We start from the raw sequence: 26,517 nt of genomic DNA, 5'->3' as shown, positions 1-26,517 counted from the left end.
AGCATAAAGACTAAACTGACTGTTTCTCATTCACTCCCCTGGATCTCTTTATCCTCAGTCCTTCACCTCCTGCCATTTCTAAGCAGTTCTAATTGTTCACATTGTTTTGTTAAACCTCTTCCCTGAAAGCTTGCATTCCCTCTGCCTCTTTTCCACTCCGGCCCTGGGAACCGATCCTTCTAAAGGCTTTTGTCAGCCCAGGCCTTGCTTTAATTAGTCAATGCAAATTCCTAAATACCTACAGGCTTAGCAAAACAGCTCTTTTCCTAAAGCCTCTTTCTGCTGCCACTAAGCAAGCCCACTCCACGTAAGAATACTACATTCTTCTTTTCACTAATCATTTCAAATTGCTGCCACTCCTCCCGGCAGCCAAGGAGAAGTAGTGCATGTGTACAGCTGAGGACAAGGTGAATTAGTCACATCGCAGATGAGAAAGGGATCCACTGATCATTCTGCTCACGTGACAGAGATGCTTTTGGGAGAGTGAGGGACTGATTTAATGCTCAGGGCTCTTGCTTCCACAGGCTTCAGTGCAATTCAGCAAAATACTTCAAACAAAAAGTCCTGATTTCCTCTATCTCGGTGGGGTTAGCAGCACTTTACAGGTTTTTTTAGCTCTGCCCATCAGTCCCACTGCATGTGACACACTTCAGTGCTGGTCCCCAGTAAGAACACAGAGCCTGTTTTGCCTTGGACCTCTGGTCTGTGCCCACTGAAGATGACGGAAACATAATGCAGGTCTGCAAATCACAGGCTAGAGAAACAGGTCACCTTGCTGAAGAGTCACTCAACGTCCTGCCTTTGAAGGTGTTCCAAATATTCACTGCTTACGCCATGTAGGTTAAAATCAATGACAGTGCATTTTATTTTGGAAGGTGGCAAGAATAAAAAAACTGAGTGTTCATGGAACCAGGCAGTAGCAAACACAAAGTGATTCCAGCTACTGGTAAAGCTTTCCAAGAATCTCCCACCCCTTGAAAGGCAGCTGGAGAGCTCTTCCCCCAGTGGGGTTCACCTCTTCTCGCCCTCACCAGTGTCACATTTAATCATCCACAATCCCATCCCTTTATGTTCATGCTTGTCAGGCCCAGTACCAAACACAGCCACACAGGCACAGCCAAAGCAACACAAAGAAAGGTTTTCTGGTGCAAAAAATGGGAGTAGGTCACATGGGTACATGTCCTTCCCCACACAGCTGGAGACAGCACAGAGACCAGGGAGAACCTTACACTATTTTAGTGCACTATGTCAGCTTAGGGGGATTTTCATAATAATAATACATGGGAGATCACAGTCAATCACCCCACTCCAATTAGTTATCATGATGCCTTAACAGATCTACCCAAAGTTGTACTCTTTTCTAGAAAGCTGCCATACATGCCTCTAGGTAAACACACCCAAGATGTTTACCTCACTCTTTTACTTGTCCATCCCCTTCCCTCCATTCTCCTCCCTGACTCTTCCTCCAACAGAGTGGGCAACTCTCCCTGCTAAATCCTAAAGTTTTCCAATTGCTCTGCCATCCTGAAGCCACAAGACCACCACTGTCAGTCATGTCACCAGTCTGCTTTAAAACCATATTTGTTCTTCCCATGCACCAGCAAGCTCCAGAAAGCCATGAACTGATACCTGACCAGAACTGGAGAGAGAGACCTGCCAGGACAGCACACACAAGAGGCAGGAATTTGGGTGAAATGGGTGAGACAAGACTGCTGGGGAGATCCTGGCTAACCATAATGGGGAACACAGAGGAACCAAGTTTGACAAATGATCTTTAAAGGAAGGCAGCAGTTGGTAACAAAATGGAGGACATAAGGAATTTCTCAAATTGAAAAGCTTTGAAGCTGGGGAACAGCAAACCTGAAACAAACATCTCCCAGTTTGGCAGTCGGTTTCAATCCCACATATTGGCAATGTAGGAAATACAGCCATTTAAAACCATCCAGGGCTTTGTGAAAGAAATGGCTTGGTGCTTCTTTGCCTGCCTGCCAGCACCACGCCACAGCAGCTATACATTTTCTAGTCTGAGTCACCCTCTCTGTTCAAACACCAGCTCACGATTAGGAAATTAAAAATAGACCAGACAGGTGCCAGAGAACTTACCAAACCTGCTCTGCCCACAGGTTTTCCAGAACACACACAGCGACAAGGCATGTAGGAGCCATCACACCAGCTGGGTTTTTTTGGAGGCTGAATCTCCAAAAACTCAGCGTCTGGAATACTCCAGGAGTTTAGAAAGATGATCCTTCCAGAACTGCACCCAATTGCAACCCACAAGACTGTCAGAATCATAACCCAGCACAGGGCTCAAGCTGCACTTTGCTCAGAATCCAGATTAACTGGTTCCCAAGCAGGTACCTGTAATTGCTTTCCTCTCTCCTTTCTCCAGCTTCGCTTGTGGGGACTCAGTGTAGACACCGTGCTCCATGGGCTGCTCCGCCCTCTTCATGGCTGTGCCTTTGTAATTCATCTGGAGTTGGCTGGTGTACTTTTCATGCTGCAGAGACACAAGGAGGAGTGAACCCCTCTTCCCCACCAACAGATCACCCAAAACACTACTGCAGCTGTGTCCTTCAATAAAAAGTATGCAGACTTGAGTAGAAGCTACAGAACAGGAGAAATACCCCTTTTGGAAGCCATAAGTGACATAAATCCATTACACAAGAAGGTCATTGTGACTTAGCTCTGAGAAATAACTAATTAGAAAATCCTTTAAAGAATAGAATGAGAAGAATCAGAACTCAGGCCATTTCCACTCAGGATTCAAATCCTGAAATCCCCTTTGTTCTTAAAGGAACATTATAAATTATTTCATCTGCATTATCTCCGTTTTTCAGCAAAGGCAATTGGAATCTATTTTAATTATTTTTTGAAAACCCTCTCCCCAGTTAGGAGAGTGATTCTACATTAAAACAGGTTCATATTAACACAAGTAAATGAGCTATTTAGAAGCTGGTTTATTACAAGTAAATTAGTAAAAGGATGAACCCATCCAGATTATCCCTGAGTAAGTTCAATGAATCATTTGCCCAACTGCAGCTGTTAGATTTCCTATCCTTGCCAAGGCCTAAACATGGAACCAGAGCTAAGAAGGCAGTGTCTGCTAGCCAAGACCTGATGCATGGCACTGATAGCCTAGTCCCACAGCTGAACATTATAGCTTTCTTGCCCTAGAGGCGGTTGCTTTTCTGCCTTAGATACGGGGATGCTTGAATATTTCTTACCTGCTACTAAGCAGTGTTTAAAAAACACCTCACTTGTAAGAGGACTGACTACTCAGTGAGTAAAAATTGGGAGCTTGAAGGCAAAAATGAGATGGTACACATGAATAAATTAAGCAAACTTCAGCCTGACTGAGGAGGTGTGGTAGAGATGGCATAAGTCACCATGCTTAGAAAAAGACATCTGTGCTCCACTTCTGGGAGGGAATAAGTTCTGCTGTACTTCCCCCACAAGTTCATGTGCTGGTTGCTCTTTAACATGTTACAGCTTTAAGTAACCTTTTTTTTCTTGGCAGTCATGAAACATAAAGAACTTGATTTACATGTTAGCACAGGATAGGAGAGATCAGAGTTGAGATAACCGCGAAATTTATCTCTCCTCAAAGGAGGATTTTATTAAGTCCAAATCCAAGGAGAGCCTCACATTTTGAAACATTTCACTGCCATTAAGAGTATCTTAATATTTTAGTCTGCTAGACCATCACTAGAGTACTTAAAGTTTTTTTTAAAAAACGCACTGCACCGAGCCACTCTTACCTTCAATGCTTCTTCCGGGACTTTGTGCTGAATTTGTTCCAGGACATACATATTCGAATGTACAGAATTCATTAAGGAAAATACAAAGGAATTGGATGGACAGAGAAATCTAGCATTTAGTCACAGAAAGAAAACAGGATCATAAAACCAGAAAGTCTTAAAATACACAGAGTAGTAAATGTTGCCTGGGCTGCAGCCCAGCATGGTCATTGTCATGCACAGTTTCTGAGAGTGTACAATCACATTTGCTGGCCAGACCCACAACAGCTGAGGGGCAGCAGACATGGGGACTGGAGCAGGAGAAGCTTGGAGGAGCATCAGCAACTCTGTGCAGAACCTGGGGGAACAACCAGAGGCCCAGGTCAGCTCACACCCTGATCCTCTCCACCTGGCTGGCAGCTTCAGGCAGACCCCTCAGTATCCTGGTCAGGGTGGGCCAGTCTCACACACTGGATAGTGGAGCAGCAGAGTTCAGCGCCTTGCTCAAATGCTCAGGACTGTGGTGCCCTCTTGCCCTGGCAAGGCCTTTCAGTCGCTGCAGTTTTCTAGATGAAAAGTAAATCAGGTCATGAGCTGCTGTGACCTCTTAGGAAGGGAGGCATTCACATGGTTGAGCCCAGGCAATAATCCTCGACAATGCTGTATTAAAAAAAAAAAAAAAAAAATCTGGCATCTGGAACGTCATCATGAACAACCCAATCAGCAGAGCAGAAAGCAAAGAGGAGGAAAAAGGAAAGATGGAAAATGTTAGACTAAAAATAAACCAAATGATACTGGCCTAGCAGGGAAACTCTGCACAGCCTGTAAGTGAAACTGTAAATGGAAAAGAGAAATGCTCTCGTGCAATGGGACACAGCTGGCTCTGAGACCTCAGGAGATGCTGCCATCCACAAGCAGCTGACTGCAGTGTGCACAGAAAGCTCTGCTAAACAGAGTGGCACCAAAACAGCAAAGCAGAGAAAGACCTTATAGCTGCCACAGGTAAAAGTACATAGCACAAAGATTACTCTAAAACCTACAGTCTTTAAAATTTTCCTGTTGAGGGCAATAAATTCTACAACTCATAAGTAAAATCATTAATTTCACTTGAATATCCATGAAATGGCTGCATGAAATGCACTATGAAATATCCATGAAATGGACTAAATACTTCAACTCAGCTGCTCATTGCTGCGAATTGCATTCTGTAGAAAATTTAAACTGGTATTGCAGCCATTAAAACCCACCCATGCTCCAGGCACTGATTTTTGCCTTCCCAGGACTGGAGTTCACAGCAAGTCTTCACACACCAAGAGACCAGAACATACACAAGCAGCTGCATAAAAAAACCCCAAACATTTGCAAAGTCAAGAAAAGCTTCAACTGAGGTTGCCTATGGGACTGTAACAGATTTCATCACATGTGCAGCAAGACACAACCTTTAATGACAAGATCTCAGATGACAGTGGCCAAGACCCAAATTATGATCCATGGCCCAGAAAACCCTATTTTCCTGCAGATCCAGGATGGCACACACATAAGTTTAAGCAATCCTGGTTGCAACAGTGAGTGCTCCTGCACTGTCACTACTGAGAGCTGAAGTACCAGATCCCTGGAAGACTAGTAAGGCTCCAGGTTTGGAGTATTTCAAGGACTAAAGCATGGCCAAGCACAAATGGATTATCATGGGGACAGCAAAAGGCAGAAGAATGTGGCCTTGGGGTCAAGAATGCACAAGAGTTTTCCAGGCAAACATTTTTCCCCCACCAAATGGTAAAACAGTCTCTGCCTCTATTCTCAGAAATGTCTGGACTGTTTTAACTGACATCTCCCCAAAAAAAGGAAAAAAAAAACTGTAGAAGACACTTGCTTCTTCTAAATTCAGCTTGAGTGGGCAAAGTTTGGCAGATAGAAGCAACTGAAAAAAAGTGAAAAAAGTATTAGATTACATGAAAAGACAGCAATAGGAACCTCTACTTACCACTATTGCTCTTCAGGCTCAGAAGGGCATGTCAACATGTATGCTTATAGCCAGTCATACTGTCACATCAGGATAATAAAAGGAAAGGGATGAAAGCAAAGGTGTTTTAGCAGACACTGGCAGGATTTGTGGTCTGTAAATAAAGCAGTAACTGCAACCTTGCTTCCCTTGCTAGAGGTGAAATGTGCTATTGCTAAAGAGAGATTTACTCTTGCATTTTGTGGCAGAAGCAATTTGCACGGGCAAACTTTAATCAATAAAGAGTCAAGGGTCTGGCCCCAAGATCCACAACTAAATGTTGAAGGCTGAAGGCCTGAAAATTGTCTGAAAGAAAGCATCTGGGTGAAATGACTAACAAAACAAGGCAAATTGGATGAAAAAAAAATAGGAAGATGTTAGTTCTACAAAAACATATGAACTATGTTTGCTCCCAGCTGGTACCAGTTATAGTTCCACCCAAATAAAAAGGAAAAAAAACCACAATCCTTCATTAGGAGGAGACTGAAGAACTTCCACAGTTGGTACTGCCAGTGCAGTGCCTGATCCAAAGTCTAATGAAAAAGCAAAAGCAGGCATCATGATTAATGTGCTCTGAATCAGGTTCATGGTGGAGAAACACAAGCTTATGAGCCATCCAAATGCTCCAAGAGGCAAAACAAACACTGTACTCAGTAGTCACAATTAGCCCTGGTACCTCTTCATGCAGCCAACAGCACAAAACCCAAACAAAGCCTGGGTCCCAGTCCTCTTCAGAAAGGATATCATAGCCAAAGCGAATGACATCATTCAGTTTCAGGGTGATGTACTTCTGGTCAGGAATCCTCACATCATTGACAAACGTCTGCAGGACAGAAGCACAGGAATGGGTTTTAACTGAGGGTATCAGGGTGATGGATCTCAGATAGATGGTGCTCCTGGAGGCCACCCATGTCTATCTGCTGATGGCACTGCACGTACTCAAGAGTGTGCCAGCACCAAGCCAGGAGCCAAGAGCTAAGTTCCCTGGAAAAATCAACACCAGCAAGTAGCTCCCATGGGCAAGTCAGAGCACCCCAATTATGCTTCAAAGCAAGGTGCTGTGAAGGGACCTCTAGGGAGATTTACCTTTGCACCAACTGCAAATGCAATTTTAGTCCCCGACTTGAACAGGTAAATGAGGTGCCTGAAGTCAGGAACTTCAAATGCTCTCGGCTCTCCTACACCCATCTCAACCAATGGTTGCAACTCATGCTCTTAATTACTGAGCTAGGAATCAGCTTTCTGCTGGATGGCAAACAAGACTGGTGTCAGCCCCAAGGCCTGATAATTTAACAAGCAAAGCCTATCACAGAGGAAGAGGAAATGAAACTGCATGGAATAAATGGGAAAAAAATTTGCAGCAGCCATCACCGTGACACCTGAGGCCACACTGTCCGAGATAACCAAACTCCTTGTGCTAAAAATTCACACCCCCCTTTTTCCCATGCTCAAGGCAATTAATTGAGGCTGAAAGAAACTAACATCCTTCTGAAGGTGCAAGACATATATTTCACAGCTGTGAATAAATGTCTTTGATGTCTCTGCTTCCTTAGAGGACCCACAATGAAAAAATTCTCCCAGACCAAACAAGGATCAAATCAAGCATGCACGGACATCCCTTACAAATAAAGTCCTGTACTTCTGCAATGACCAGGGGCCAAATAAAAAGGGCTGAAGAAGCCCTAGAGTGCTGATGGGGATTAGCCAGTCCCACAGCTGGATTTGAGGCAGGCAGACACCAGGAGTTACCCTACTTGGCGAGGTGGGATTCACTCAGCCTCCCAGACCAGGAACCTGCTGCTGGGGCTTTGCACCATTAATGCAAATGCAGCTGAGGAAACAAAATTATGCTAGAAAATGAATTTACATGTTTTCATGACTGCAGCACAGTCTTTTCCTCCTGCCTTCTCACCTCATCCAAGCCAAACATGCATGATAAGACCTAGTATTAACCACAGAGGAAAAATAAATGCCAAAGCAGGAAACTAGAACCTCAGCAGACAACAGCCCCTAGTTTCACTGCAATTTACAGCAGAGCTGGGAAACAGGCCTGTAATTTCAGAATAAAAACAGTGAAGCTAGTTAAAAGGCACAGAATCCAAATTTGCATTAAAGTTTATAACAGTTAAAAAACCCACAAAATCACATTTGGAACAGGAATAATTGTTTGCTGAATTTTCTTCAAAATTTTGATAGTTACCTGTTTGTCCATGTTTACTTGAGATAAAGTAACTTCAGTAAAATGCTTCATCTGGATAGAAATGCTACCCTTAAAATCAAAAACCTCTGAACAGAGACTGCAGAATTACCTGAACATTATAATAAAAACAAAATAAATCACTTTGACAATTATTATGAACCAGATTATCCAGCAAAGCCGTATAATGTATTGCTGACTACTCGAATACAAAATAAAAGGAAATTCTGAAAATGGATTTAAAATCAAGGTCCTCAAAAGTGATTTCTTTAGTTTCAGGTGGGAAAACAAGTTTTTACAACAATTTTCAAATAAAGATATGTCTCTTGCATGCAAAATTTGTTTTGGCCACAACAGTCTTTTTCAACAGAAGTGGCTGATCAGCTGCAGAAGACAGGCACTGCTGTATCTCCCTTTTACTCCACTGCCTTTCTAAACGTAAGCCTGCTATTAAAATGTTGTAACTTCATATGCTTTAGCATGTGAAGGTAGAAAATAATTAGTGGTACAAGCCTTCCCTCCCTTGCAAGCAGAACCTCCAGCTGCCATTTTGCCACCGTGAGTTAAATAACACAGCTTTTGAACCAGGGATCCAGCTTGAGTCCAGACCAGCTACTGGAAATATTCCCATTTCAGCAGGGCTCCACGCCTTCAGCTACTAGGCTGAGAAAGATTAGCACTCATTCTTGCTGTGTTCAGATGCCAGAAGAAGCAGAATGGTTGAGCACTGCTTTAGCCACTGTTTTTATACAAGTTTCTGGGCTCATCTTGTGGTTTCGTGGTTGTGTTGGTAGAGGGCTTCTCAGTCCAAAACAATGGCTGCAGTAAAACTCCCACTGGGAAGACAATTATCTATACAATCTAGATTAGGCTCCAGCAGAGTAATAGCTCCACTTGTATGAAGAAACTCCCCAAAAAAGGATATGCTATGGAATTAGGACATTTTTAACAACAATGGTGTATTTAAATATCATGGAATTCAGGTGTCTTATACCACTGCATAAGTTGGACCAGAGCAAGGGTTAAGATTCAGTCAGGCTCAGTTCCCTCTCCTGTGCTCACATTATTCCTTGGTCTTCATGCAAACCAGGCTCAAGGCAGGCAAAAGAGCAATTTTTATTATTAAAAAAAAAAAAAAAAAAAGGTGGTTTTAAACAGTTTCTCCCCAATGAAATTAAATGTCTCATCATCCCATAAATAACTCCATGCACTAACAATCAAACCATCAAAAGGTCACTCTACTCATGCTGAACAGCTGCTCCAGAATCTCCACCAGTTTAAAGTTAACATCCCAACCATGAAACTGAATTTATTTCCTCCCATTTTGCAGGAGGCTTTATGATTTTGTGAGCCCTGAACCATTCTGCAAGGACACCAGTAGAGAAGGAAAAAAACACTACAATATCCACCAAAGCTTTCCCCTCCCAAGATGAGATGCTACACGACCTCCATCTCAGGCCTTGCAAATAATTATGCATGTCTGGCTTAACTCATGCCAACAGCTGCAGTGACCCATAAGGGTCTGAGAGCAGGATTCAGCGAGCAGCCTCAGCACAGCCCCTGCCAGCTGGGAGGTTTGGTACTTACCCCGTTTAAGCTGCCGAGATCCTTCACCCAGTGCTCATCCTTCTCCTTGTCATAGTTGATTACAGCGTGCTGCTTATCCACACTGCGGGACTGGCAAGGGAAGCACAACGACACCGGTCAGGCACGAGAGACACTGTTAATCACAGCAGCACTGAGACATTAAACTGAGTGATATGGGGCAGGGGGACAGAGGGGGAAAGCAGGAAGGATTAAATACTATTTACTGCTGTGAATAATTGAAGGATAAGCAGTAAATGCTTCCATGGTTGTTTGCAGAGTTTGAAGACAATACGCTATTTGCATGGAGAAAGGAAAATAAAAAGTTTTTAAAAATCGCTGAAGGCTGTCGAGACTATGCCATAATTTCAATAAATTATATCAATACACACTGAACAAAACCAGTCAAACTGAAAGCCTAGGGGCCAGGATCTGAGCCAGCAAGAGCTAGAAGAGCTCCATTTTTCAACTGCTGAGGCCAACGGCCTCATCACTAGGGATGCTCCTACGTGGGATAATTTCTTTCTATTTTTCAAAGAGAAAAGAAGTAATTTTGATTTTTCAAACCAAACTTGATCCCAAATATTTATACTGTTCCCAGGATTATGTCCTGGAATTGATTTAAATTCTAGGATGTACTCCAAGTTAGAGAGACATTAGTAAACCCAGAATGAGAAAGAAGGCAACTCCAGGAAAATTTAAATTGTAAGCTGGGTTTGACAACACTGAACTTGACAGCGATCTGGTGCCACTGGCTTTGTCACAATGTACAAGTAATGCACCTTATCTTCAAAACAGAGTGTGACACTTGAGCAGGCATTGTGTCAGACTTCTGAAGAAGTGCTACAACAAGATCTATGAATAATTTTGAAATATGGTGTGTTACAGCTATAAAGACACCAGACTGTCTGTTTTTAGACCTGCTGCCTTTCATAACTTGAATCCTTGCTGCAGTTGACCTCAAGCAGACACTGAAAGCAGTCACTCCATCAGCACGTACATGCAGCACTGAGACCTCCCTGGTACCTTAGGGCAGGGGAGGGGAAGGCATGCTACCAGAGCAGGGAGACCAGCCAGGCTCCAAGGCAGCTAATCCTCATTTTCCTGGGCACCAATCAGCAAGTTCTTGCTCAAAGTCCTTCCCTTTTGCCAAGTATAGACACACTGGTTTCCACAGCACCGCTCTCAGCAAGCCATTATCTGGCTTCTTGCAAGCATGCAGAGGCAAAGATTGTTTCAGGGAATTCCTTGGTGAAAACAAAAGAGGCTTTTTTCACACAAACTGCTACTATTTGCAGGAATTTCTCCTGCCCCTGCCAGTGTCCAGCACGTGGGAAGTACCACAACACCTGAGAAACGGCATCTCCTTTCCCTGCAGAGCATCCATCAGCCCAGGAGACACATCCTCCAGAACAACCCTGAAGTACCCATATGAAGCAAACAGACACGTAGCCAGAAGATTGCCCTAACACCTTGCAATGCCCCTCACACCATTCAAGCAGAGGCAGCAAGGACAGGGGCAAGTGACCCCATGCCTCCAGCTCCCTCACTAATACAGTTATCCACATGCTGCTGGAACCACTTCATGCTTTGCTGCCCAATTGATGCTGCTCAGACAGCAATCACCCCCCCAAAAACACAAAGAGAGGTGGGACAGACAGAGACAATGTGGCTGGGGACACCCCACCTGTGCCTCCTGCTATGCTGAGCACTGAACACGAGAAGGAACACACAGCAAAGCCCTCCCAGGAGGGGCACACACAAACCCCTCACACCCCCCATGCCATCCCCACACTTGGTGTCTGACCCCTGACCTCAAGGCAGGGCAGGTCTTAAGCATGTGCAGTGAAGCTACTGCTTCTTTCTCTTATTATCCACATCAGATGGAGCTCCTCAGTCCATTTTTCAGTGACTCAAGTGGCTGTGGCAGGTGTGTGCAGTGCAAGGTAAGAATGGTCCAGGTAAGGACAGCTGAGGGACATTGCCCAGGCCCTGCACCTCATCATATGGCCCAGAGGACAGGAGTGGCTCCAGGCACAGTCTAAGGGATCACAGCAGCTGATGCACAAGCTGAGTTTGTTCCTGATGGGTCACATGGTCCCTCCCACCAGTCTGTCCCCACAACAATCTGGCTGTTAGAGCACTGCTCTGGACTGGGGCTCACCACACCTCATCTACAGAGCAGAGGCGATAACCATCCCCTCTCCCTGCCCATGGACATTTATGTACTGTGCTTCATGCCATTGGAGTCAAAGACAACCATGCACAGCACAGACATGGTCTGTCTTCCCTGTCATCCCTCTGCTACTCAGAATTGTGGATACAGCGGGATACAATGCAGATTGACTGGTGCAGCAGTGTTTGCTTTAGCTTTTTACAGCACATCATGGAGGGTCATTTAAAGATTAACAGATTCTAAAGGCAGAACAAACCATACAGCCTCCTTCCAAGGGCAGAAAGGTTTCCACCCCAAAAAGTTAACCCAGACAAAAAATTGGGGCAGATCTGGTATCTGATTTTAAATGTATCACAGGTCACTTAAAAAGAAGTTTATTTTTGGGAACCAGCTGTCTCCAAAAAATTCAATTTGCCCTGCATCTGACCCTGATGTAAGTGAGCACAGCTTTTGGTCTGCTGTGTTCTACAACAGCTGACTTCAGCCACTCAGGGGTCCTCAATCAGATGGGGGTCATCTCAGGGGAGCAGACATATATTCTAGCAACATGATATTCCCCTCCATGAATGCAGGAAGAGGTCACCAAAGGAACCAATTTATGCCACTCTATTTTCCAAGGAAGTTTCAGCTATGTTCAAGAAATCCTACGGCAAAAGGAGTCAAAACAACATGCAAAATAAGACCCACAGTTTTCATATAACTTCTTAGCATCTCTTTAAGAGCACATCAGGAAAAAGGCCAACTGTTATGGAGACTGCACTTCTGTGAAATTTCATGCTTTTGTGGAGAAGAGAGGAATTTTCTTAGTTTTGTTTATGTTAAGCTAGCAAACATCAGAGGAACTGGCAGCAGGAGTTCCTAGGGGCCTGTCTCCAAGGAAACTCAACTTAAAATAACTAAAATCACACCTTATTTATTTTGATGCAGACTTGCCAAAGGTCACTCTTACTTGAGAACTGAGGTGTGGTTTATTTCAACATCAGTCATATTTAACATAAACTGCTCTTGTGTGCAGTGTGCAGTGACAGCACCAACCCAGTGGTTGATGGTGCTTTTGTCTAAGAGAGGAACAGGCTTGTTCAAGCCCATTTCCCATGAGGAGACTTACCAGTTTCCATGCTGGTAACAGCTGAGAGCCCAAGGACAGCATTCACTTCAGCCCAGCAGGCCAGTAGTTTCTAACGAGTGACCCAATGAATCACAGAAAGTGATTTAAGAAGCCAGAGTCAACAGATTACAGAGCTGCCCATGGGTGCAGAGCTCCCAGCCATCTGCAACTTCACTGGAAAGATTTTAGCCATGTATATATTGAAAAACTACAATTAAGTTGACTGAATCACTAACATAAGAGGACTTCTAGCCTAAATGGACACGTGCACCAAATATTGAGTCTTGCTTAATAATCAGCCATGACTTCCACAACCAAAGCCAAAACTGATCCATCACAAGTAGACACAGGGGTCCAAAATATAAAAAAATCTAACAAAATTTCCAATAAAGTGTTAATAAGAAACCTCAATTACCTATATCCAGATGTCAAAAGCAAGAAACAACCAGTACATCCTTGCAGTTAATCTGCTTCACCAGAAAAGCCCCTGTCATGGTGTGAGAAGCAGTCCTGAGGCATAGGTAAGAGATCCAAACAACCAAACCAGAGCTAGAGCACCTCAGAGGAGGTTGAGAAGGGGAAAAGAAGGAAGGGAGGTGTCCTCTTAAGCAGTGGTGATCTTCAGGCAAGAAACAAGGCTACATTCCAAGAGGCTGGAAATGAAGGAAGAACATAGCATTCTCACCATGTCCCAACACTGGACCTGTTATCAAATGAAAACAACTCTCAGGAAGACACGTGTGCTTTTCTGATTAAGAATATTTACACTCCTCTGCAGGGAAAACGTGGACACTGATTTGTTACTACACTCAGCCCTCTTCCAGGGCTGGAATTTCCAGACATTCAAATCACTTCCTAATATAAGGTTGTGTTGCTTTTTTGTCATACTACCTACCATGCATCATGTTTTAAATACCTAGTAGACAAAACGCATAGAACATAGCATATAACTGAGGATGGAGGTACTTTATATACAGCTCTTACTTCTTCCAGGATCATATTAAGCAGATAGTCCAAAACATAGGAATGGTACCTGTAGGTCTGCCAGTCCCACAGTGGTACCAACACCTTGGATCAGCAGTCTCCAAACAGCCACACAAGCAGGCAGCTCACTCATGATTCTCAAAACTGCACACATCATCAAATCAGCAAAATCAGCTTCAAAAGCTTGCAGGAATCTCCAATGAGGCACAAATTACACTGTGGCTACATGTGATGCACATACCCTATAGCTTTGTGTTTGGTGAAGGGTCTGATGCAGAGAACAGGGCACTGGGGATGAAAGTGTGAGCTGCAGAGATGCCAAGCAAAATCCACAAGGCAAAAAGACCTGCTTAGGAAGGCAGGAGGAGAAACACAGCCAGACAGCCTGCGTTTCCCCACGGGGCTGGGGAGCAGACACAGCTCAGCTGTCTGTGTAGATACAGATGCTACTTTTTTCTCAGGAGAATTACTATGGGTGAAAATCTACCGGTTGGGGCTGAGCTTTGGACCTCAGCCCTGCCAGTGCCGCGAGGCATCGTGGTATTGGAGATAAAATAAACAAACATGAGCAGTTTCCCTGTTCCTCACTGCAGTCTGCTGTGCACTTCTGGCACAAAATAACTGCAGCGTTCTGGTGGCAGCATGCAATAAAACAGTTGCTCAAATACTTTCCATAGTGAACAGGTTACATTTCTGCCAGTACTGTGCTCTGCACAAGTGTCCCAGTAAGGAAATACAAACCTCTGCTGGTGTCCCACTTTAGAATGGAGACAGACAAAACCAAATTTAAAAAAAAAAAAAAATAAAATATTAAAAATAATTCCACTGCATTCTGGCCTGAAATGTGAATTTTGCTCCTCAAAAGTAAGAAGCTGGATAACAATTAATGACAGATGTGAACACTGGGTCCTTCTCTTTCACCACAAAGCATTTCACAGCGTTGTGTGCGTTGGCCCCTTCAGTACTTTTCTGGAATATCAGTGAATGCTCCATCCTGCCCCAGGCTGCTTTCAAGTGTGTCATCCCTGTGGCAGCCTGATGGCTCCCAGGGGTAGGTACTGCCAGCTTCTAATGACTCTGTCTAAGCAGACAAATCTCTTCAGCAAGTGTAGCCACCTCATCCTGGGGCTGGATTTGGTTTACAGCTCCCAGGCTGCATAGGCTCCTGCCTTCAGCTCTGCCTTCAGCTCTGAAGCCAAAATCACAGGCTTTGCAGAGCTGTGGCTGAAGCAGGGCCTGAGTATTCAAGCAAAAAATAAGGCACTGAACAAAAGAGAGAAATCCCCCAGGAAAATGAAACTGTAATCCCCACAGCTTGGCAAAGGGATTTGGAGGCTTGGCATGGTTCCCATAAAAACTTAACCCGTTATTTTGGGGTAAAATGGGTTTTTGCTTGCTGGTTCCCCATTCCCAAAGCAAACTGGTTCAAGTGACCCAGGGTCAGATCCTGACCATAGGCAGGGAATATGCTGCCCACAGATGCACTGGCTTTCCCTTTGCTTTACATGGCCACCCAGGAGGAATGGAAAAGCATCCTTTTAGTTGGGAAACAAGCCTGAATTTTTATAGTGCATCTGAGCTGCTACTGCCTGGATCAGGATCTCATACAAGGAAGATACATTTCCCTTTTTTCTCTGCCCACTCCAGAGTGGAACAAACCCTCCCTTGGCAGGCCAGGCTTCCAGCACCTTGCCAGCTGCATGAAGCCCTCTCAACTATAATAACCACCTGCCTTCAGTGCCACCACCACATCTCTCCCTACCCTACCTCCAGCAATGAACTCCCCCTCCCAGGTCTGCCAGTCTTGCTATGCTTCCAGCCTCCTACATCCATATGTCATCAGGCATCATAACCTCCTCCCATCAACTGCACATTAACAGAACACAATGGCACAAAGAAGAGCCAAAAAAACAATACTAGGCCTGCAAATACAGGATGTGCATCCTTCCTCCCACAGCTGCTGTCCCAGCACCGGGAAATACTACCTGTCAAAAAGCAGCACCTTCCCAAGGCTAGATCCATTCTCTCCTCTAAGACACTTCCTTTGTAACACCTAAGGAATTACTCTTGGCAATTCTCAACACTCAGGGACTAACTTAGGTGCTTGTTCACACCCTCAGGACAACTGCAGCAGAACAGCATGGGTGGGGCATCTCCCTGTCCCGACTACAGCTTCCCACTTCAATCCTGCACTTCCATGGGGAAGGAGGTCCAGACACAAAAACCAGCAGAGATTGCTCATGGCTTCTTCTGGGAGCTCCCAGGGCGGGAAATATTGAGCAATGGAGGGATACAATTCCTGCACTGTAGCGAATCCACCTAGAAGGACCAGGAAAAAGATCATCTACCAAGTTCTCACCATCTGCTTCTTCCCAGCATAACGTTGTAGACAACCTACACCACACCTACTAGCACTTGTTTATGTCTACACTTACTAAACGACACAGGAGAGACACGGTGTTATCAAGTACGGCCCAGGGAAGACAGGATGCATCATGTCAATGAAACCTTAATTTGACCAGATGTCACACACAGGCAGAGTTCATCTTTGCACTCTATTATTTGTGGAGCACGCCGTGCACCCTGCATACCAGACACAGAACAGATCCTGCGGGGAAAAATACCCGAGAACGACACAATAACAGATTGCATCTTCATGCCTATGTACACAGGGGCCGAGGCAGGATTACACAGGCAGCCTTCAGCAGCCGTGACACTAGGGTGTTGTAACTGCTCTGCAGTTATAAACACTCGACTTAGCAGCCGTAAGAACACTTCTTCAGTGCCTAGAATGCTTGTAATTCCCTGTCTTTTTAACAAAGCAAGCTAAAAAGATGAAAACGCACTGTTGTTACCTTTATGTGATTCACCATGTTCAGCTCACAAGGCCCTACCACTTGAACTAATTGGTAGCATAAGCAGCATGTGAAGTCCCATCTGGACCAGTGACAGATGCTTGGCTAGGAGCTTTCACAGCTCTCTCCTGACACCAGAATAATAGCAAGTCTTGACCCACCTCAGGCCTAAGGGCAATGCTGCTCAGCAGCCACATCCTGTAATGCCCGCTTTGCCCACACCAAACGGCTTCTGCCCTATGTGCACCACCCTCTCCAGTCTTCCAAGTCCTGCTGCTCCTCCTCTCACTCTGCACAAACAGAATCCTCATTGTACTGTCTCACTTGGCCAAATCTTCATCTCTTGGTGAAGCTTTATAGAGTAGAAATCCAACCACTAGATGGAAAGATCTGACCTGTGGCTTCCTGAAACACAGGTGAAGAGGTTGAACGAGCATTTTGGAAGTATCATTGGCTTGTCCTTGCCCTTTCCTCGACAGCTGCTTTGATCACTGAGCCAGGATGCCTGCCCTGATCTAATCCAGCACAGCTGCTGTTACAGCCTTGTGAATACCTGCATCCAGTTCCTCTTTGCCCAGCCTGTGACACTTCACTCCATCCCCTCGCCAACCTCACTCCCAGATGAAATTACTTAAGGCAATACTATCAAATAAGTCCCTGCTAAGCACATTCAAACTCCAGCTTTTATTCAGAGGTTTGGAACTTGGTCAAATACATTTAGATTATTGATTAAGAGAAAAAACAATCAACAAAAAAACCACCACCTCCAACCTAGTAATTCACTCTTGAAAAGCTTCACTGACCCAGCTGTACTACAAGGCCAGAACTTCAAAGAACAGGCTAAAAATATTTTTAAATAACTGACCTGAAGAAAACAGCATTTTTCTCAGAGCTGCTCACAGCAAACTCCAAAGAAGGGAGATAAATTATGACATCCAGAACACACTGCCTAAAACAGATGCCTGGAAAATAAACTCTCATCCCAAACAGCTACAAAGTTTAGCAGAGTTATAAGCAATTGCAAACAGTGTCTCCTGATAGGAAATGTCAGGCTGTCTCAAAAGGCAGACAGGATAAAGGCATCAAACAGAAAGCACCATGCTGCCTGCACCTACTCCTGCTGTAACTCACACTCGTGTACAACTCACCCAGTGTAGGACAATCACATGCCCACAGCATCACTCTAAAGGAAGGGAAATACTCAGGGGGGCACTGGTTAAACATTGCTATTCCCCAAATTTTCCAGTAAACATCACTCTCAAACAAAAACAGGGAAATCATGACACTGCTTTCCATTCTGTTAAATATTTACATTTAGCAAAAATGCAAAAAAAAAAATAATGTTTTGTTTAGGAGCAGAGGGGAATGTTCTAATCGTTAAGTGAAGTTTTTGAATTTGCAAAATATTTGTCCTCTGAGTACCCATCACATTAAGCAAGTGATCAAAGCTGATAAAAATGGCAGCTACATTTCCCAAGAAGGATGTTGGGGGGGAGGGAAAAATTATTTTCTTCAAAATGGTCCCAAAATTCTTGTATTTGATTAAAAAAGGAGTAAATATTTTCAGAGCACTGCTTCCTACCACCCTCAAGTTTCACATTAATAACCCACCCCAGTGCAAGTTAGTGAAGGTCCACATTTCCACACTCCTGCAGTTTGTTGACTCTTACCTGAAGTAACCAGTGAGGCTGTTGAAGAAATCAAGCACTTTTCTTAGAAAAAGAGCAGAATTAAGCCCTTGGCTCTGACAGCAACACTGCATGCCAAGCTACAGCTACACTTCATGGCATTTCCACCCGTGCATTAACATTCAAACTCAATGTAAATCTCACATTTACTTGTACTAGAAGCTTTAGAGGGCTGCAAAAATATTTCTAATCCTCTTAGTAGGCATAGAAGATATCAAGGTAGATTATGTTTCCCCACTTTCAACCTACTTAATTTTAAGATTAAAGACTCTGGGTTTCTTCACCTCTTTGTTAATCAGAAAGCAAATCCACTATTTGTATTATGAAATAAGAAAACCAGACAAAACTAAAGCTTAATTGTTTGGTGACAAAGACATCCTTTTTCGCTGTTTAGAGATCTGATACCTCACATATTCCAAGAAAATACCAAAAGACAAGACACTCCTGAAACAGTAAAATGAGAAAGGCAAGACTGCAGGTGTCCAGGACAAGGATTATCTCCATGTTGCATGTTTGAGCACCATGTTACACATGGTATCAACAGGGAACCACAAACCGTATCACGATGAAATCAATAAGCAGTAACAGCCTTAGAGATGAAAAAGCACTGACCAGGTCACCCAGCCACTGCCAGTCTGTTCCCAGCTGTGCACTTCAAAGGATTAAATGCCAATATCTTGATATATATATATGGAAAATAACCATGCAGTGAATATTCAATTTCAGGGTCAGTACCACAGAAATACTACAAGGTGCAAACAACTGCCATAAGAGCTCTGTCCATCTGCTCTGATAACTGCCCTGCTTCTTAAGCTTCCCCCAAGACAAATGATTGTGCCAGTCTGCACAACGATTTTGTGACATGGACAGTCACAGTAGGGAAAAAGTCTATTTTTAGTTCTCATCCTCCATCTGCTCACATACAATTCTGCTTGGATATCATGTCTCTCTGTTCAGTTTTTCTTCTGCACTCAGTCTTACTACAAACATCTCATCTGGAGCCCCAGGTAGCTCTGGAGAACATCTTTATAAGCAAATGGCTAGGAAAAGAATATGCTGTGCTGTTCAAAACAAGACCTTACATGTGAGCCTAGAAAAAGCTTTATTACTGGAGATAGCAGACCAATATGTCTATAAAGGGTCACACGTAGCTCACCCCATGAACACAAGCTGCTAGCTTTTATAGACAATCTAGAGCCTTCACTCTGGTGAAATAATGGAAACCTCTTTTAATACCACCTACCACCCATGAGTCCCCAGATGCAACTGTTTCACAGATATTCCTGGCTCCTCCAGGAATCTCAATCCATTTACCTTGTAGATAAGTGCATGGCAAATGAAGAGCGTCACAAGGTTGGGTACTCCATAAGCAACACAGCAACACTGACAAGCCAGCTCAGACTTGTAAAGAAGCATGAAATACTCTTGTTGGTATGGAGTGGCTCACAACCCATGACATCCAGTTAAGTCCACAGGCAACCAGAGAAACAAGCTGTGCATTTTAAGCATAACTGGTATTTGGGTACTTTTATTTTAGAGTGCACAGCTTGAGATGTCACTGTCAGAGTACTGAAAGCTGTCAGTTAAAATAAAAACAACAACCTTCAAGTTCCTTCACAAGACATTAAGATAGGCAGCCTAAAACTCAGACCGTTTCTGGAAACCAGGACCACTGTGTGTTTTCTCCCTCCAAGTCATGAGAGAAGATGGCAATCAGGTTCTTGAGCAGCCAAACGCAGACATACAGCAAATATCAGGATATTTTTAATGTCTCACCTTGACATGCCTCACCAGCCAGACATGTAGCAACATGAAATAAGAGATAGTGTGATTCATGGGAGAACCCAAACAAACGATCTGCTGTGGAACAGGAGCTCCTGACTCCACCACCACAGCACAGCCGTGCCACTCACTGCCAGCAGGCAGAGCAGGACAAACACTGCAAGCTCTCCTCTTGTGGACACTGACATTTTATTACAGCTAGACAGCACCTTGCCCTTCAAGTACACTTGTACAAGAACGTCTATCCCTCTAAACAGACCTCCTACTAACATATCATACAAAATCCCTGCAGCAATTACAAATGCAGTCTCCTCAGTAGATCATCAGATCACCAGCACAGCATTTAGGACATACCTGTGATCAGGTCAGCAGTGAAAATTATGAGGAGGGAGTCTACATTGTGCAGACAGCTTCCTAATTTTACCACCAACAGGAATATCTGCCACCTTCTCAAAGGGGCAAAAGGGGGACAGGCAGGTGCCATATAACATTTTTTGTGCACTTAAGTACTCATGGCATGGGTCTAACAGAAGCACTAATTTAATTCTGAGCTTCTACAAATTCCTGAGCTCAACTGCTCTGGTCAAAAGCTCTTTGCAAGATTCTAACTCCGTTTGTCTGAATGACATCTACTACATTATGCTGTCAAACATCAGACCAGAGTCAACACTTCAGACATGCTGGATTAGGTCCAGCAGACACACATGTTAGTATGGAAAGGACTAACAGAAGTTGAAAGTTTGCCTAAGTAACACAATTACTTTGGGAAGAGGTCACCAGCCTACTCAGCCCACCAAAACAGATTTCCTCTGCTAAACATCAGTATCTTCTACCATGATAAAAACACCTGAGATATGCCAGCATAAATAATTTAATCAAACTTAAAGAGAAAAACAGATAAACAAAAATCCCTGCCTGCATTCAAATCACATGTAAACAGTGCTTGTATTAAAAGCTAAAAAAAACCCAGCAGCATAATCGCAGATCAGGACAGAATGGTATGTCTTTGTTTATTGCTTCTAGTAGCATCAAGACAGTTAATCTATTTGATTAATCTCCCACCACCACGAATCCTATCCATCTGATGACATGGCAATTTGAAAACCTCACTTGTGCTGTCACAAACACAAAAGTCTTCAAGGGAAACACAGACTCAGGATAAAAAGAGGAAGTTCCTTTTAAAAGGTGTCACCTGAAGAAAGCATCAAACATCTCTACAGATCCCCAGCATTACATATCCCTCTACTGCATCTTCAGAGGAAATCATTACAATAAAAAAAAAAAAGCCACGTTACCTGGAGCATCAGTTCACAGTCATCTCTGCCAACAAATATCATCTCCCGAGGGAGCCGATGGCGAATGCCAGTGCTGCTCACCAAGAACCACGAAGTCACACTCATTTTGGCGCTTGGCACTTAAACTTTATACATCCTAAACACAAAAAAAAAAGAAAACACAGTGAGATATAAATGAAATATGCAAATATAACAGTGTACAGCCACCTTTGCCAAATTTCCCTTTACCATGGGACCCAACGCTGCCTCATGGACTTGTGTTCCTATCTTAAATCTCTAGTGACAAGCAGTTGTGAAGTGTCTGCCAGGACCTGCTGCCTATGTACCATGTATAGGAGCTCTGCAGCCCTGGAAATATTCCCACAGCAAAGTAAAACTAAGGATCTGAAGAAAGGATTGTTTAAAATATTGAAGCATTTAGCTGAATCCAATCAATGAAATGATGAAATATGGTGGAAAGGGAAAAAACAGAAAACAACAAAAATGTCTTTTCCAGAACATTTCCTCATAATTACCACGGTGCTATACAGCTTGGGCCTCCCCCATCATCAAAGATGTGGACCAGCACATCAGTGAGATGACATAACGTGGCTCTTCTAACCTTTCACGGTGCATTCCCAGGAGCGCTTACACCAGTGCTGGGAGGGAGGAGACCAACCTCCCTATTGCTCATCCCACTTCCACACTGATGTAAGTTGGGAGCCCGCAAATCCATCCTTCCTTCCTCCCCCGCGGTACGGCTGGTCCAAACACCAAACCGCTCTGCTAGCCCAGGACAGGGAGCACGGGCTGCGATTCCCGCGGGGGTTTCGGTGCTCGGCAGGCGGAGGGGCGGCAGCCGCGACCTGCGTGCGGCACTCACCGGGCTCCCTCCCGGCCACACCTGTTTGTTGTCGCTGCTACAGCCCGGCTGCGGGCAGCCCGTTCCTGCGGCCTCTCCGACTGCCTCTCCCACAACATCCCATTTTCCTCTCCCCGGCTGAAGGAAGGAAGGTTCAGCGGCACACGCCAGGCTCTCGCCTTCCCCTCACCCACCTCGCGGGCTCCCAGCTGCATTCCTAAGCGCACCGGGGGAAGGAGATCTCCATTTTTCCCCGGGCTGCGCGGCGCTCCCCGGCCCGACCGCCGCCTCAGCGGCCCCGGGGCGCGCAGGTGGGGATGGGTGAGCTCGGCGGGGGACGGGGACAGCCCGCACGGCCCCGCCGCCTCCCCTCCGCTCCGGGAGCCGCCGCTCCGGGCTGCCGCGCCCGTGTCACGACACGCGAGCGGCCCCGACACACCGCGGCGCCGACAAAGCGCCCGGGAAGGGGAGCCGGGAGCCGCCGGCACAGCCCTTTGTGTGCCGGCCCCGCAGCCCCCCGGCCCCCCGCCCGCCCTACCTGCTGCGGCCCTCGGCGCGGTGGCAGCCGGGCACCGCGCCCCGCCAGCCGGCTCTGCCTGCCCCGCGGGCCGCTCCCGGCGCCCGCCCCGCTCCGCCCCCGCGCCGCAGGTTCCCGACGTCAGGAGGCGGCTCCAGCCCTGCCGGGCCCGGCCGGGGGAGGCGGCGGTGCCGCGGCCGGGCCCGCGCCCGGTTCGGCGGCGCTCGTGGGGCTCGTGAGTGGCAGGTGCTGGGCTGGCCTTGGGTCGCGTGGCATCGCTGCAGGGACACCTCCGTGGGATGGGTTGGGTTGGAAGGGGCATTAAAGGTCATCTGCCCTGCCACCATGGGCAGGGATGCCGACCGCCAGACCAGGTTGCTCAAAGGTGTATCCAGCCTGGCCTTGAATACCTCCAGGAATGGGGCGTCCATAGCTTCTCCAGGAAGTCTGTGCCAGTGCCGTGCCCTGGTTCAGCATCCCTCACCTCAGGCTCGCAGAGGGGCTCAGTGAATGGCAGCAGAGCCGCTGGCACCTCTGTGACCAGGGTGCAGCCGTCCTGACCTGGGAAGGTCCAGCATGCAAGCTTGATGCCATGGGACTGGAGATGCTGCCTCTGCTGGGCACTGGGACCAGACCCAACACCAGCCCAAGGGAGGTGCAACACCGGCTGCTTCTTGCGCCCAAATGAGCCTCAGCACAGCCTCTTCTCCCACCCAAGTCCCAACACCAGCTGTTTCTCCAGCCTGAGTTCCAGCACAGCCTCTCCAGCCACCCAAGTGAGCCTCAGCACCAGTCTCTCTGGTAGATGAATCTCCACCAGGCTCGATGTTGGCATCCATCTCCACATACACTCCTTGTCCTCTTGCAGGGCAGTACCTAAATGTAGTTGCCAGGACTGAGTTAATCTTGAGTATCTAACCATGGAATAAGAGCCTGAAATGGGTGCTTTGAAATGACATGCCATTTTATGAGATCTTTTCAGTTGTAGGTAACTAGAAAATTCTGAAGGACAGTAAGTGCAGCGAGCAATGACAATTTTTTCTCCCATTGTGAGGAGCATTATCATGGTAAAGCTTCTTCAAGAGAACCCCAGCTCCTGCAGATGCTGCAAAGAGCAGCAGCTCAACACTGGTTCTCTGGTTCTCAGGCTGCTAAGGGAAGACTATTGGAAGACACCAAGTTCATAGTGATGCTTCCTCAGGTTCATATTCCAGCTAGAAAGACAGCTTTGCACTTGTACACTGTGCACTTGGGTTTGAGTATCATTTTTCTGTCACTGGCAAGAACTTTTTTTGGTGTCTTCAGTGGTGTGTACTTTGGAATTTTGGCTCAGGATGTAATCTTAATAAAGTCTGATGGCAGGGAAACCACACACCACTTGCAAGGGGTGGCCCTTTAGCCACACCACTTCATGGCTTACTCCTGGTTTATACTTGGCTGCAAGGCTGAGGAGCCAGGAGAGCAAAGTGAACTGCAGCAGGACTGTAAGGAGGGAAAGAGACCAGCATTTCTTCCTTTTCCTCCTCTTTCTGAAGAGCAGTAGGTGTTTGTTATTATTTAATTAACAGTATTACTGCCTTCTTTAGCCAACATTTGACTTCTTTCTTGGCAGATACATTATGCTCCAAGGTGATTTCAGGGTATCATTATCTTCAAAGTCTTCAAAGCTGACTGAGCTGTAGCATCTGTTTTTTATTGGAGTGCTCTTGGTCTCTGCTTGGAGCAGAGCACCACACCCTTGCAGCATGCCACGTCCCTCAGACACCACGCAGGAGGATGGAGGGAGCCACTGCCACTTCCATGGCATTTTGAAGGCTTTTGCATTGAGTGCTGCCATGAAGGAATAGAAATCCTTTATAAACAAAAATGGACTTCAGCTCATCCTGTCATTGAATGATGTTTTATTATTGATTTAATGACCTATAGCTTAATTTTTTATAGCTATTATTCACTTCTTTCTGAGTTATATCTGTTTACTGGAGAGGCTGCTCTATGAACCGATCTGTAGAGCATCTCTATACTCCTCGAAGGAAGTAGGATAATTTACTTCTTTATACAAGCCTGCCATCTAGGCAAATCTTTGTTATAAGTTCTATAAAAAGGTTAGTGTTTGCTTTGGTCTCTCTTTAAGCCCAGTTTCATCATGCATTTATCCATGTGTATTTATTTGAGGAGTCAGTCAGTACTTCAGTGTTTATAGGGAAGAAAAAAAGTCCCATGTTCCCACCATGAAGATGCAATTTGTGTCAGTACCCTGGGCCTGGCTGAATGCTGCATTGCAGCCTCTTTATTTTATTCCAGTGATCTAAAAGGAATAAAAAAGATAGTAAGAGGAGTCTTTCTTTCTCCTCTCTCCCACCCCTCCAAAACAAGTGTGTGGGCAGCATATCCTGGTGCTACACTGTCATCTTTAAATCCCAGAGAATGTGTCCATGGGGAGGACAAGCTGTTGCACTGCTTTGAGTTTTACTTTTGTACTTTGAGTTTTACTTTTTTTTCCTGTTGAAACAAGCCCTTTTTGCAGGCAATGTACCCCTTGGGCTGTTCAACCCCCCAGGCTAGCCAAACACACAACTGTCTTGGAAAATACAACACCATAAAAGTGACATAAAACCACTTCTTCCTGCTGGGAGGAACAAGAGCTGGGTAATGACCTCACAAAGTTGGGTGTAGCAGCAGCACAATGTGGCTCACGCTAAATTTGGGGCATATGTTTATCATGCAAATCCCCTCTGCATTCATCTGCAGCACTGTCACCTTCAGCTACAGGGGACATGCTCACACCTGCATGGCCCAGGTGGCAGGAGGTTCACTGCTCTGTAGGTTGTGCAGATGCAGAGTAATGAACAGTCCCTGTCCCAGAGCACTTATATTGCCAGTAAAGAGGGAGATCGAAGGCAAGGTAAAATGTCCAAGCAGAAGAATAACAGGTCACAGGGCAATCTGTATCCAGAGCTGCTGAATCAGGTCGTCTGCTCCACTGAAATACTTTCTGTCTGACACCCTGAACCCACAGCTATCACAGCTTGGAGCAGAGCCACTTTAGATCCCTGCTTCAAAACAAAAATCCCACCATCCCCAAAGGAGCTGAACTAAATCAAGTTCTTGCTGGCAGGCTCTGATGTGAAGGAGATTGTCATTTTGACAGAGTTGCCAAACAAGAGCAGCATCTTGCTGCAGAGGAGGCTTCTGTTCCAGGCCAATCGTGGCCTGATCCAGATGTCCTGTTTGGCTTCCCCTTTGAAGGGCCGTTTTCCCTGTCCATGAACTAAGGGAAAAAAGCTAATTCTGGTTATAGCTTAGATATCGACATGGTGGATAGCTTATAAATAAAGGTGTGCAGGACTGCTAAGGGAACGTGGCCTAATTAACTCTTTGCAGGCTGGCTGAAATCCAGTGTGCACAGCTGTATGCGCACACATTCATGGGCACACGTGCAGCTCATGAATTCCTGACTACTTTGCATCCAAGGGCTGTAGAAATAGTTGTCAGTCACTGTTCCCTGAGATTATTTCATTTGTTCTTTGTTAACTCACTTTGAGATGCATCAGGAGAGGTTCACAAGTAGGTCACACAGGGTTTCTTAACCACTTCTTCATTCAAGTGGATTCTGCTCCTCAGTGATTACTTTCTTTCCCAGAAAACCAAAATTGGACCCATGCCAGCTCTTTGAGCTCTGCTGCAGGGAGATGTGTGCCTGCAGCATTCTCACTTCAGGTCGGGATTTCTGCCTGGATTTTTGCTGTAACCAGGA

General features: G+C 45.4%; 1 protein-coding gene across 4 annotated transcripts in view; it reads right to left on the bottom strand.

Annotated features, from left to right (window-relative positions):
* CEP170B (centrosomal protein 170B) overlaps positions 1 to 22,845 on the bottom strand; it is a 58,080-nt gene extending 35,235 nt beyond the window's left edge. For all 4 annotated transcript variants that reach the window (XM_014871845.2, XM_014871848.2, XM_014871849.2 and 1 more), the window contains exons 1-6: positions 22,785 to 22,845; positions 21,406 to 21,541; positions 9,521 to 9,610; positions 6,481 to 6,559; positions 3,759 to 3,817; positions 2,359 to 2,497 (exon numbers count right to left, since the gene is read on the bottom strand). In XM_014871845.2, the coding sequence (XP_014727331.2) occupies positions 2,359 to 2,497; positions 3,759 to 3,817; positions 6,481 to 6,559; positions 9,521 to 9,610; positions 21,406 to 21,510 (472 nt within the window). In that variant the 5' untranslated portion in view covers positions 21,511 to 21,541; positions 22,785 to 22,845. The remainder of the gene's footprint in view (positions 1 to 2,358; positions 2,498 to 3,758; positions 3,818 to 6,480; positions 6,560 to 9,520; positions 9,611 to 21,405; positions 21,542 to 22,784) is intronic.
* Between the last annotated feature and the right edge of the window lie 3,672 nt (positions 22,846 to 26,517).

The sequence above is a fragment of the Sturnus vulgaris genome, chromosome 6 (assembly GCF_052056855.1).
Source record: "Sturnus vulgaris isolate bStuVul1 chromosome 6, bStuVul1.hap1, whole genome shotgun sequence".
In the NCBI taxonomy this organism is placed as follows: domain Eukaryota; kingdom Metazoa; phylum Chordata; class Aves; order Passeriformes; family Sturnidae; genus Sturnus; species Sturnus vulgaris.
Note: the sequence above shows the minus strand (reverse complement) of the source record. Positions and strands in the feature narration are given on the sequence as shown.